The 15075-nt window shown below is 40.7% G+C and overlaps 1 protein-coding gene across 1 annotated transcript in view; it reads left to right on the forward strand.

Moving 5' to 3' along the window:
• Nucleotides 1-15075, forward strand: part of NGR-A12 (neuropeptide receptor A12) — an 81570-nt gene that overhangs the window by 41337 nt on the left and 25158 nt on the right. The window contains exon 4 of the mRNA XM_089736718.1: nt 5858-5960. Within this exon, the coding sequence (XP_089592844.1) occupies nt 5858-5960 (103 nt within the window). The remainder of the gene's footprint in view (nt 1-5857; nt 5961-15075) is intronic.

Genomic DNA, 15075 nt, shown 5'->3' on the forward strand with positions numbered 1-15075 from the left:
CGATAGTGTAAAAGTCAACTCAAATTTGTGTGCAGTTGGAACAGCGCCCCTAGCGGCAGACGTAGGCAAACGTACCAACTTTTTGAAAATTTGACGAATTTGAATTTGAAGTTGTCTTTATGCTATCGAGAAAGTTAAAAAACGTGCACAATTATCTATAGATATTATCTATCCCAAGCTCTTAACAGCTATTTTTTCCGTGGGAACAACTCGAGATAGACACAGTTCTAATGGAGATGTTGAGATCTAATATCTGTAGGGAAAACGAAAACTTAATGCCATATGTGTGTACTAAAAGAGAGCTATCGACAAGAAGATATCGAAGCTGGAATTGGCAAGCATCTGATGAACTACGCCGCTGCGTGTTACTTTACTGGCCGACCGCCAACTCTCTCATAGACAATTTTGTATATAACAACAACGAAATTTATTAAATCTAACTTAGCGAATTTTATTATAAGATTTTATTTGGTTGGATTTTATTATACAATATATATACAATATATGCGGTAGGCAGCGGCTTGGCTCTGCCCCTGGCATTGCTGAAGTCCATGGGCGACGGTAACCACTCACCATCAGGTGGGCCGTATGCTCGTCTGCCTACATGGGCAATAAAAAAAAAAAAAAAAAATATACAAATAGTTTTTTTCAAACATATAATTGTATATATATGTAAAATTATTGTCAAGTGATCTCCTTAAGTAAATGATAACTCTGTCTTTGTCTCGTCTAACAAAAAAGAAATAACAGTCAATTGGTAAGAAATACCGTTTCAAGAATTTTCTGAACCAAAATTGTTCTATTATTTTTTCTTTCATCTGAAATTACATTTAGCTTTTCGAGTTTTTTGTATTTTGATCAACTAGTATTACTATATCTAGCGTTCATTGGGCAATACAATATAATATGGATTGTTTGATTCACAATATTATATTCAAGTATTTTTTTAGGTTAGGTAGGTTTTTTTCGTTACAGAATTTCATGATTCGGTCGCCGCGCTCAAGGCCCGCGATAAAATCTATGCAATAGCTTAATAAATAAATGCGTAGATACTTCACACGTATTAAACGAACCACTTCAAAGATTAGCATCACCATCATCGTATAATCTGAATTCAATCTGTAAAATCTATCAGATTTGTGTTGTTGTGGTAGAGTTATTGTTAGTACGCAAGAGTTGGTACCGACATCCTGTATATTTCTACCGCTTCTATCTGTAAAATTTTGATAATATTTAACAGAAGGGTGAAACGTGAGCTCATCTATCCATCCACCTAAGCTTGAAAAATGTCATTGAAACAAATTTTCATATACATATAATTATATGTATGTATATACTATTAGAGGAGACATTCATTCCTTCCCCTATACAATAGAATCTGTAGTTGTCTGAATAGTCTCTGTATCTGTAGTCCGAATAGTTAATAAATTATATTATAAAATAAATATTGTACATTTTTAGTAAAATGAAGCAACCAATTATTACGAATTTACTTACGAATAGCCCTGATTTATTTTCTATTGTGCGCTTACATAAAAATTCAATAGAGATTTCTTATTCTTATATTTCTTTTAAAGCATATTTTTCTTGTGTTTTCTTGAAAGAATAAACCTTACGAACTGTGTTCGTTTTAATAAAATGAAAGACGCTCTCTGCGAGATTTGATTAATTACATCTTCAAACAAAAACACGCCCTAAATGTCTCATACATAATTTGCTTAGACAGCTGTTTTACAAACGTAGACAAGTTGATGGAGGTTTATTTAGAAAGATTTCCTCCCGTTCGAAAATTTTATTGTTGAGTACCGTGATTCCATTTATACATTACGATTATTTTCTCCCACGGAGCTTACCTCAGTATTTCATATAAAAGCAATTAATGTCATGTATTACGCCGCCGAGTACTACCTAATAGCCAAATTTTCACGGTTTTTCACGTAAATCCAAATAAGATGAATACAAAATAAATACTAAGATTGCATAAAATAACATTATAGAATAAAAACGAAGAACTATCAAAGTATGTAAGTCAATGCGCTAATTTAAAGATGTTTTGAATATCGTTATAGATATTCGCCCACGAAGTATGTAAATGTATCTAAACGACGACAATTTTGTACTTGAAACGTTTTATTGAGAATGCAAACAAATTGTCACCTCTGCCTTTGGCTCTTTGAAGAATCCTGGTATCGTTGAAGTGAGTCTCAGATACTCCCCACTGAAGGCTGGTCTTTTCTACCTTCTGCATTTGTAATTTAAATTTTTATCCTTGGCTTCCTACTGCTTTGAAGATAATCGCTGAGGTTTTCAATTTTTAATGAGCGAAACGTACTTTGGTTATTCATTATTTTACTATACTATACTATATAAGATTTACCTTAAGCAATTCAGATTCAACGTAAGCTGTTGGTCAAGTTCGAATATATTAATTCCCGATAAATCATATAGATTTTCCGGAACTTTCTGTGTATAACAGATGATGCCAGTATACATATAATATAGACGATATGGAAATAATTTGAACCTTGGAAAGAATATACATAATATATACATTAAAGAAATAAAAATAAAGCTAGGACAGAAAGCTAATAGTAAATTTAACTGATGAAGAACAATAGTCCGCGATCATAACGACTAGTTTTCGAAATGTGGTACATTTCGAAAAGGATTTTCATGTTTGTGACGTGCGGGAACCTCCGGAATACTTTGTTCTTTTTTAAAGGATCAGAAAAATATGAAACGTCTTCTATGTTAGCGAAATAAATAAGTCAACAGCAAAAAGGTTCACAAATAAGATTTCAGCACAAAGGCCTCTCACTAAGAACCTCTTCAAATCCGCAAAGGTTGGCTATCAGCTCTTGAAATCTGACTCGTTCCCCGCACAAGAGATGTTTTTTTTTATGTATTAAACTCTGGTAAACTAGCATATGGCCCACAAAGCTGCTAACAAAGGCGCTTCAAATGACATAGCCCTTGAAAAAAGTATGTAGGGCTCCACGCGCGTGGAATATGTGGGATTTTTTCTTTTTTATTGCCCTGTACGCAGACGAGCATACGGCCCGCCTGATGGTGAGTGGTTACCGTCGCCCATGGACTTCAGCAACGCCAGGGGCAGAGCCAAGCCGCTGCCTACCGCAAAAGTAAGTAAGTGACAATGCGGTAAATCGCAAGTGACATTACGAATCAAAATTCCTTCGTTGCTGTGTCTGTTAAGTAATGCAAGGCATACTTTATTTAACACGTTCATCGCTACCGCCCGATTAGCCTCCTCATGTCTCTAGGCAAACTGTATGAGCGTCTGCTCTACAAACGCCTCAGAGACTTCATCTCATCCAAGGGCATTCTCATCGATGAACAATTCGGATTCCGTACAAATCACTCATGCGTTCAACAGGTGCACCGCCTCACGGAGCACATTCTTGTGGGGCTTAATCGACCAAAACCGTTATACACGGGAGCTCTCTTCTTCGACGTCGCAAAAGCGTTCGACAAAGTCTGGCACAATGGTTTGATTTTCAAACTATTCAACATGGGCGTGCCGGATAGTCTCGTGCTCATCATACGGGACTTCTTGTCGAACCGCTCTTTTCGATATCGAGTCGAGGGAACCCGCTCCTCCCCACGACCTCTCACAGCTGGAGTCCCGCAAGGCTCTGTCCTCTCACCCCTCCTATTTAGCTTATTCGTCAACGATATTCCTCGGTCGCCGCCGACCCATTTAGCTTTATTCGCCGACGACACGACTGTTTACTATTCTAGTAGAAATAAGTCCCTAATCGCGAAGAAGCTTCAGAGCGCAGCCCTAGCCCTAGGACAGTGGTTCCGAAAATGGCGCATAGACATCAACCCAGCGAAAAGTACTCCGGTGCTATTTCAGAGGGGAAGCTCCACACGGATTTCCTCCCGGATTAGGAGGAGGAATCTCACACCCCCGATTACTCTCTTTAGACAACCCATACCCTGGGCCAGGAAGGTCAAGTACCTGGGCGTTACCCTGGATGCATCGATGACATTCCGCCCGCATATAAAATCAGTCCGTGACCGTGCCGCGTTTATTCTCGGTAGACTCTACCCCATGATCTGTAAGCGGAGTAAAATGTCCCTTCGGAACAAGGTGACACTTTACAAAACTTGCATAAGGCCCGTCATGACTTACGCGAGTGTGGTGTTCGCTCACGCGGCCCGCACACACATAGACACCCTCCAATCCCTACAATCCCGCTTTTGCAGGTTAGCTGTCGGGGCTCCGTGGTTCGTGAGGAACGTTGACCTACACGACGACCTGGGCCTCGAATCAATTCGGAAATACATGAAGTCAGCGTCGGAACGATACTTCGATAAGGCTATGCGTCATGATAATCGCCTTATCGTTGCCGCCGCTGACTACTCCCCGAATCCTGATCATGCAGGAGCCAGTCACCGTCGACGCCCTAGACACGTTCTTACGGATCCATCAGATCCAATAACATTTGCATTAGATGCCTTCAGCTCTAATACTAGGGGCAGGCTTAGGGACCCCGGTAACCGAACTCGTCGAACTCGACAAAGAGGTCGACGTGCAACCTAACCCATGCATCAGCCCGCTGAGTTTCTCGCCGGATCTTCTCAGCGGGTCGCGATTCCGATCCGGTAGTAGATTCATTCGCGAAACAATTGCTCTTGAGTTGTTAGGTCTCCTTCGGAGGCGCTCGGGCAGTTGTTAGCAAATCCCACCCCTCTTGGCTGAGCCTTTGCTCGCCCACCTGTCCTGGTGAAACTGGAAAGGCCTTCGGGCCACCAGTAAACTTTCAATCATAAAAAAAAAAAAAAAAAAAAAAACGTTCATCGCGCCGGCGACCTTTTAGTTCAGGCGGCACCTACTAATCAAGTTTTTTTTCCTTGACAGTTAGATGCAAATCGAGCAATACTATTTTGATGTTAACGTTGAAAGTTACTGCTAACTTTTTAGTTGTCGTGGCCTAAAGGATAAGACGTCCGGTGAATTCATGCCTAGTGATGCAACGGTCTTGAAATCCCGCAGGCGGGTACCAATTTTTCTAATGAAATACGTACTTAACAAATGTTCACGATTGACTTCCACGGTGAAAGAATAGCATCGTTTAATATAAACCAAACCCACAAAATTATAATTTGCGTAATTACTGGTAGTAGAACCAAGCGTGAGTCCGCACGAGTAGGTACCACCACCCCTCCTATTTCAGCCGTGAAGCAGTAATGCGTTTCGATTCGAAGTGTCATTTACGTTACAGATATTTATGGACTCGGGTAACCACTTAACACCAGGTGAGCTTTGAGTTCGTCCACCCGTCTAGACAATACATAAAAAACAGCAGTAGATTGAGACAACTACGGAATTCATTTTTTAGATAATTAATTCTTTCTTTCTTTTCTTTTTTAAATGTATAAATAAATAAATATTTACTAACAATCACGCCACATTAACTGGTCCCGTGATAAGTTCGTAAAGAACTTGTGTTACAGGTACCAGATAACGGATATAAATGTAAGATTTTTATTATACACATACATATATTTAATATACATCCATAACCCTGGAAAAGAGGTTTATATTTATCATACAAATATCTTCTCTTGGCGGGATTCGAACCCGCGACCCCGTTGTGTAGTGACCATGTCACTTACCACTACACCAGACGGCCGTCTGGTGGTTCTAAAGAATCCATGTTTCAAATATACTATATGGTAAATAACACGGATATTATAAAACGGCAAATTCATAGGTTGTAAGATCTACAATGAAAACGTATGATTAAACAGTATATGTAGTTTTAATTAGAGTTTACAGATGTAGCTATAGTTTTGATGCTTTTGACAATTTGATTTCTCTTCTGTTCAGATAGAAACCAGAGATATCCATTTCTGCATTGAGGAATGGCCTTCCCCGGAGACCAGGAAGCAGTACGGAATGTTCAGTTTCACTCTAGTCTACGCGATACCAGGTCAGAATGAATAAATTAAATAGTAGTTGAATTTTTATTCTATATGCATTTTCATAATTATCTATGTTTGGTACTTAACCATTCCTAAATACTACCTGCCTTTACTGGTGGTAGGACCTCTTGTGATTCCGCACGGGTAGGTACCACCACCCTGCCTATTTCAGCCGTGAAGCAGTAATGCATATCGGTTTGAAGGGTGGGCCAGCCGCTGTAACTATACTTGAGACCTTAGAACTTATATCTCGAGGTGGGTGACGCATTTACGTTGTAGATGTCTATGAGCTCCAGTAACCACTTAACAACAGGTGGGCTGTGAGCTCGTTCACACATCTAAGCAATAAAAAATAAAAAACTTAGAGATGTTCTCGACACCTCAATTTTACTGCTTATTTATGTTTATGTCCACAGTGAGATTATAACGGTCCATTTTTCGATGCCTCCAATGAACCCTACTCTAACTCCAAATTCGTAGGTTTACAGGAGGAGAGTTTAAACGAAAAAAGTTGATAAAATCTATGTTATTGCAGATATATTTATGGTTTTTTCTTGTGTAACTAGCTGATTTACTCTTGCTTCGAACCCCATTAATAATGAATTTATAATACTTTTAAAATAGTGATGCGATTTGCATGAAAAACGAAAATTTCAAATTTTTGAGTTAGAGTAGAGTTCATTGGAGGCATCGTTATGTCCCTGACGATCTGGCACTGAAATGAATTCCCCTCCGTAATTTTACAGAGGTAACATATCATTTTTTCGAAGCAATTACAGGTCTTGCCCTGAATGGTAGATAAAAATCTTGACTGATGTTTATGAAGCATTGGTACTACCCACCCTAAGCTCTTCCATCTCTGTAAACACCATGAGTTTCTCGCCGGATCTTCTCAACGGGTTGCGACTCCCATCCGATGGTGTATTTTGCGAAGCACTGCTCTAGCTAGGGCTAGTGTTAGCAAATTCTCTCAGGTTTGGCCCGTGAGCTCACCTACCCGTCCAGACACAGCTCGAAAAGGCTTTTAGGCTACCAGCGAAAAAGTAGGGGGGAAACTACCTCTATAGGTTATAAAAAGTTAAGATTAATTTATAAAAAAAGTTAAAAGAATCTGTCACGTCTTATTTTATCATTCTCTCCCCGCTCAAGAGGAAGATTTATAACAGGGAATTTCTATTAATCTCATTTGAAATACGACTGTTTGTCATTTTAGAATCTCGAATCCACACAATTTATTTATTGGTGACTACTGGTACTGTTTAGCAAACAATTAGAAATTCTTATAGAAACTAGTTTTAGTTGGGAAGCTAATAGAGTTATCATTAAATTTCTTTTAATCCTATTCAATCAAACAGACAGAGATATCAAACAGATTTAAAGTGTTTGTACGCGCGGTGAAGTTAGTTATTCATAAATGCTTTTCTTTTGATCAAACCACGCCGTGGCAATACCAGGGGCAAAACTAAGTTACTTCCAACTGCTTGTGTATACCTAAATACCCAGAATTATAATTATGCCTAGGTATAAATGGAGGTTCATATCTAACGATTGACCTTCGACAATCTACTACATCAATTTCCATTAACATAGGTCCCGAGTTTTTCGACTACAAGGGGCTTTAATACCTTGAAATCCATTTAGTATGACTTTTCCTCGAGCCGATCCTATTGATCATTCTCAATAGATTATTTGCGACCTCAGGCGATCGATGGATTAATTTTTGTGATGCTTTGTTTTTTTTTTCGATTTTGAGCTTTGGTTTTTATTTTATTTTTTTATTTATTAAAAGGATATGTAAGGAAAATAGGTGATATGGAATTCTGCCACAGTCTTCAAGACCTGATCTCGAGTGCTTATAAATAGTTAGTTGTCGGTTTCGCCAAGGTTAGTAATTGTTTTAATATAGACTTTTCTACTAATTTGATTTTATTAAAATTGTAGCAATACACAAGAGCTTAAAGTAATTAAATTCGTAAATAAAAGCGTTGTATCCATGCGGCGTCAAACTGACAGGTTATATTTTTCCAAAACACGTTTCACTGGTGCCGTAATGATTTTAATTTCACGCCGGACTCCTCCTTTGTGAGAGTCGTAAACGCATTTTTGATGATACCACGCTTTAAAAAAGTTTTAGTCGAATATAAAATGTTAACAAAGCATTTTTCATTTTCGGATATCTAATTTTTTTATAAGCAATTGCAATACTTTTACCGCGGGCTTTGAGCGCGGCGACCGAATCAAGTAATTGCGTAACGAAAGTAATTTCTAACAACTCCCACGCCGCCTATAATGTAGCTCGCGTTTAACATATTCACACGTTACGCTTTTGTAGTGTTTGTGAATAAGCGCGCGGCGTGACGTTGCACTGCATGCGCATCATGAAAAATCTGCCCATCTCTCTCTCGCGCGGCTTAGCTTATGAGTGTGAAGGGGACGGTTAATGTTTCGATTTTGTTAATGTTTATAAATATAGCGTGGTCTTATTTTTTATTATTGTTTTAGCGGTTTGAAGGGTGGGGCAGCCGTTGTAACTATACTTGAGACCTTAGAACTTATATCTCAAGGTGGGTGGCGCATTTACGTTGTAGATGTCTATGGGCTCCAGTAACCACTTAACGCCAGAGGGGCTCTAAGTTCGTCCACCCAACTAAGCAAAAAATATTATTTAAGATAAATCATTTTTAGTTTTAATTATCTTTGAACGAATCTAACACGATGAACAAATTTAAATGTTCACTTCAAAATGGCTGACAATGGAGAGTAAAACGCTGTGAACCATTCGCAGGGGCCGCGACTGCGTCTAATCAACACAATACGCGGCTCAACGATTACTTAGAGATCTGCTCCGTCTCCACGTGCTCTCACATTTTAATCTCGTATTCATTCTGTTCATAAAGACAATGCAAATTGGAAACTCGTGAAATTCTGTATATCTTCAATTAGCGCTTTGTTTTAGTTTCTGCAATCATTACTTAGATTCGCAAAAGCATTTGTAATTCTATCTGTTTTTGTTCAGAATCTAGTCGTGTTTTTAAAGCATCAAATTAAATTCGAATTCGAACACAAAATAGTAACAAATTGTTCACATACTATTGACACACAAAACGAACCTGGCAATGTATGATTTCATAACATGAAATTCTGCGTAAATGCGAAATAGTTTTCTTTACTAATATATTGTGAGTGACAGCTGCTATTATAAATGGATTTAAGATAACAATTGAAATATAATATTATATAAAAGAAATATTTCATGAAATTTTGTATACGAACTTTTTTTTTTTTGTTAAACTTTGCCAACATTTATATTGATTCTAATCCTAATGTAACGATCAAAGGCCCTTTGTATTGGAAAGATCGAGTTGTTAAGAATTTGAAATAATATTTATTTCGGCATCATATCATTGAAATTTTAGTAATAAGCCTGACTGTGGCAGATTAGTCTAAGTTGATGGAACCGGATTTTTTTTAATTCAGAGATAGCATTCCTTGGGTACACTGGGGGCGCACTTAAGAATGTATATTTGAAATTCCGGCCTTGAAGGGATTCAAGGGGTAGTAAAGTTCGTGAAGAAAGATTGTTTTTAAGTTAAAAAAATAAGAAACATAACTTTTGGTTGTTTCTTTATATTTCCAATTTTTTTTATAACTATTTTTGAATTTGCTATTTTCTTTGTAAAAGATTCTGTATTCTGCAATAATTTATGTGTCTATATAAAGATATTTTGTTGGTATGTCACACAAGTTTTAAAATAAATAAATCGATGAGCGAAAGAGGTCTGTCCCACTTAGTGTTTAGTGGTGATGGACTTTTTCTTATTTCTCCACTGCATAAAATCGCCGGGTCCCTCGGTCGACGGGCCAGGAGCCCGCATTGATGGAGCCACGCTATACCTTCGCCCGGAGCAGTCGGGGGAACGCGGCTCACCATCGACCGGTTTCGTATTACGGGCGGACGTGCCGAGCAAGGCGCCCCATGCCTAGGTTCCTCCCCGCACAAAGCGGTTGGAGCCCGAAGCTCTTAGGGAGCCCGATCACAGACGGGACTCCGGTCCTGACTCCCTGCTCGGCGACGGTGGTTCCGCGTAGTGAGGAGAGCTTTACCTCACTCGCCGCGCCACCTCCTTCTGCGAGATGGTGCACTCGCAGAAGCCGAGCATAGCCTTCCAGGACTCGTCGCCGCCAAACATCGACGCCACGATGCCAAGCAGCGACAAGTCTGGTCCTATCTTTGCGACAAAGACACGGCGCTGCACCTCCCAAGTGGGGCAGACAGCGAGCGTATGCTCCGCCGTGTCCAATTCGTGTCCACAAGCATCCGTTCCCAGTCTGCACCAGACGGAAGGCGAGGCGTTCTCCGCCACGATTCAACCAGTCATCACAGACCGGGTAAGCCGCCTCGACGGTCCGTAGACCCCACGTGGGGTTGGCTAACCGACTAGACCAATATTCGAGCACGGGCCACCAAGAATGTGCCTTCCGCACCCATAACTCACTATTAGGGAGACGCGCCATACCCCGAGCACGAAACTCGCTGCGCCACCGAGAATCGGCAGCGAGTGACTCCGCCTCCAGCTCCCGTGGCGGCGTCCCCGCCAACACACATGCCGCCTTGAAGGAAACGGTGTGATATCCACGGATGATCCTGATAGCAACGGTGCGCTGTAGCCGCCGCAGGAACAGAGTCATAGCAGCCCGGTTGCGCGGCCCAGCCCATACAAGCGCACCGTACAGGGCGGCCATCGATCGCACCATCAATCGCGTATTTTTTTTTTAACGTTATACTTCTTTAGGCGTGTTATGAAAAATTGATGAGAGTGAAATTTTACGTTGCGCGCGTACCGTGACACAAAATTAACAGAATTAAGTTGCCCACTAAATCGCTCATTACCATACGACTGACGTAACTTGGCGAGTCTGAATATAGCCGCAGGTGAACTTTCACGCATGTACACTCGTAAAAAAAGTGTTATTAGCATTCATTTTTTAGTAATATAAATGACAAAATTATTATTTAGTATAATTCATACTAAATATTATTAAATTATTAACGTTAAATATTTATTATTAATTATTTAAAAAAAAAAAAAAGAATTAAATTTAATAAAAATAAAATACAACTTCTTACGCGCGTACATAAGTACACGCACCCTTTTTTTATTGCTTAGTTGGGTGGACGAGCTCACAGCCCACCTGGTGTTAAGTGGTTACTGGAGCCCATAGACATCTACAACGTAAATCCGCCACCCACCTTGAGATATAAGTTCTAAGGTCTCAATATAGTTACAACGGCTGCCCCACCCTTCAAGCCGCAACGCATTACCGCTTCACGGCAGAAATAGGCGGGGTAATGGTACCTACACGTGCGGACTCACAAGAGGTCCTACCACCACTAATTACGTAAATTATAATTTTGCGGGCTTAATTTTTATTACACAATGTTATTCCTTCACAGTGAAAGTCAATCGTGAACATTTGTTAAGTACGTATTTCATTACAAAAATTGGTACCCGCTTGCGGGATTCGAACACCGTTGCATCGCTCGATACTATTGGACCAGACGTCTTATCCTTTAGGCCACGACGACTACTGACGTTTCAAGGACACGACCTTCAGTAAATGACGAAGAAGAAGATACGTGAAGAGAAACACATTTAAGTATGTTTTCTCAATTTCTCAATTCCTGGTAAATTCAATTTCCAATTTTAACTCCAATTTTAACTCGATTATGGATGACGGGGGTGTCACACTACCGAACATCCCCCGGTGTGATAGCTTCCTGCTGGAGATCTGCTTCACACAATGTGCAGTCAGGCGGGAACTCAGACTCCTGGACGTCCATAAGTCGAGTGGGCCGGATTGCATCCCTGCCGTGGTTTTAAGAACGTGCGCCCCTGAGGTGACACCTGGGTTAATGCGTTTGTATCGCCTCTTGTATAGTACTAACAGGGTTCTTCATGGAAGACTGCCTATGTCCGCCCTATCCCCAAGAAAGGTGACCGGTCGGACCCATCGAGTTATAGGCCTATCGCGATAACTTCCTTGCTTTAAAAGGTGATTGAGTGAATAATAAATACACAACTTCTGAAGTATCTTGAGGATCGCCAGCTGATCAGTGATCGACAGTACGGTTTCCGTCACGGTCGCTCAGCTGGCGATCTTCTTGTATACCTTACTCACAGGTAGGATGAAGCCTTGGAGAGCAAGGTGGAGTACTGCTCACACCTCTGGGCTGGGGCTTCCAAATACAAACTACTTCCATTTGACTGCATACAGAAGAGAGCCGTTCGGATTGTCGATAACCCCATTCTTACGGATTGCTTGGTTTTGTTTCCCTCTGTATTCTGTACCGTATGTTCCATGGGGAGTGCTCTGAGGAGTTGTTCGAGATGATACCATCGCACCGCTCGCCACCGGCGTACAGTTCATCCATACTACCTGGAGCCGCTACGTTCATCGTTCGTTTTCCGTACCATCCGGCTTTCGAATAAGCTCCCCTCCACGATGTTTCCCGAGCACTATGACATGTCCTTCTTCAAACGAGGGTTATTGAGAGTTTTAAACGGTAGGCAGCGGCTTGGCTCTGTCCCTGGCATTGCTGATGTCCTTGAGTGACGGTAACCACTCACCATCAGGTGGGCTGTATGCTCGTCTGCCTATACGGCATTAAAAAAAAACCATTCTACTTACTTATATATTGTAGCAAAAAAAATACGAAAGAAACTCAAGGTAAGTTTTTCCGCTTTGTTGGTAAAATGCCTTCGTACGTAATTTGATATTTCTCACCGCACAAGAATGCACGTGACGTTTCTCTTAATTGCCCGCGAACCAATTAGTCTAATTTAATTTAAAGGGTGCCTTTTTAGCATAATTTCACACAACTAAGCATCCTGTCAATTCTAAAAGGCATTTGTTTTGGTTTTCCAAGCAAGACGGAAATTATGTCCAAAAATTGAGATTTCAACCTCACTTCTCAAGGTGCGTTTCGTTGGTGCTTTTTATTAATTACTTTACAACTTACTACTGTGTCTTCAATTGCATTTGACATTTGACATAACAGCTACCGCTATAATGTTCATAATATTAGAAAGTCACTTCTCGAGATGGGTTCAGTGCGTTTCTTAAACAAAAAAGTCAAGGGTCCTTTTGTTAGAAGCTGCTGTTAGGTTAGAAAGTAATAATATATACCATAGGAGTATGGAGGACCATAGGACCATAGGAGTGCCATTAGGGCGTCGTATTCTCGTCGCGCGCATAGCACCGGACTTGTCACTGCCAACCATTGTAGCAATACTCGGCAGTGATGAGTACTGAAGGCTTATTAATATGAATACTGAAGAGTTTATCCTTCTCCGCACCGATCCGTCGCCGCCTAGCCGGGGGCCTAAGAAGGGCTTCCGCCCAGCTCCGGCCCCTGTAGGAGGCGGTCTCACTTCATTGAAGGTCATGGGAAGATCTGAGGAGGTCGAGGCTGCATGACGTGCTACCAATACTCTAGCATGCCATCGCATGCCGGTGGTCCAGCGTATCTGCAGTTCCGCGGTACCGCCCTGTGTGTACGTGCATGATAGAGCAAATGGGCGACGGTGTATCGCGTTTTCGACCCGGCAAGCTGGTTCTGGCCCGGTGGGGTATCGCGAGACCCTGGCAACACCACGGAGGTGTCTGGCTACCGTACTGTGATAGCCGACGTTGTGTCGTCAGCTGTCGCCTCGGCGATTCTGTCGACCGGATATTCTCGATGGAGCCGCCTTCCTGGTTATAGTGTAGACCGTATGATTCCTTCACCAACCTTGGTCCAAGTTCCGTCTCGGGCGGGGATCGGACTTCAGGAGAGGGATCGATGGGCTTTAATCGGTAGTCCTTCATCCTTTACTTTAAAACGCATAGGGTGATACTTCCTAGAATCTGTTCTTAGTAGTTGATTACAACATAAAAGGCATCGATTACCAAAATTTCAAAGCGGTTCAAGTAATTATAGACAAATATAAAAACATAACGATTATCAATTTTTAATTAATGTTAGCTAAAATTAATTAATTATTAAGTGATTTAAGCGCCTTAACGCCTTCTGTTTGTCTCCGAAGCCTAAATTATACAAATAAAAGCCGAGAACGTGAGCAATTTGCCGTAATTAGTGTATAATCAATGGTGAACCCAAACAAATTTCATTCCCAATTTGAATCCCTGTATACCCTCCACACCTCCCTTACTCAAACATGGCAATGATGTCGTCATGCCAACCAAACTTGCTCTCTGCTTATCTATACTAATATATAAATCTACAGTGGTTTTTACGGATGTTCCGTTATAACTACTGAACCGTGCATCCGATTGAGTTGAAACTTGGTATCCTTGTCGAAGATACGTGTACTTAATGGATAGGCTAATATTTATATGAGTGTTGGATTCCCTACACCAGTTGCGGGGGCGTTAATGATGAGAATCTTTGTGGGGGTGAGAAATGATAATGTTAATTTTAAATGCTCAGCGAAGCGGACGGGTACAGCTAGTTCTGTTTATAAAATCCAGATCCATAAATGCTCGGCTTTTGAAAACCATTAAGCTTGTTGATTGAATTTGATGATGGATAGTCCCATAATTCCCCGTGATAAACGTAAAAAGAATTTTTTCACTCCTTCGAAAAGAAAATTGATCTAATTTATCTCACACAGGTATTGGAGAGGTATTGGTAATTGGCACAGGATTGATACGAAACAAGATAAATCACCCAATATTTTAGTAGAAAAAACCTTTTGCGTGTTTATTTTAAAGGATTTAAATATCTGCACCTGAGAATGATGATTTTTGGCGTGTGTTTTTTCTAAATAATATGTTTATATGCTGTAAGATTGCTGAACGACAAATCCATATTCCAATAATAGTTACAACATGAAATGATCGTGGCCTAAAGGATAAGACGTCCGGTCCAATCTTATCAGGCGATGCAACGGTGTTCGAATCCCACAGGCAGGTACCAATTTTTGTAATGAAATACGTACTTGACAATAATAATTGTTCACGATTGACTTCCATTGTTGCTGTTTTGGGGCTTACGACAAAGGGAAGATCTTCCACCGAGCGGGTGATATTGCTCGGTAGACCGACGGTCCGAATGTTGTT

This window comes from Bombyx mandarina, chromosome 22, assembly GCF_030267445.1.
Source record: "Bombyx mandarina strain Sakado chromosome 22, ASM3026744v2".
NCBI classification, from domain to species: domain Eukaryota; kingdom Metazoa; phylum Arthropoda; class Insecta; order Lepidoptera; family Bombycidae; genus Bombyx; species Bombyx mandarina.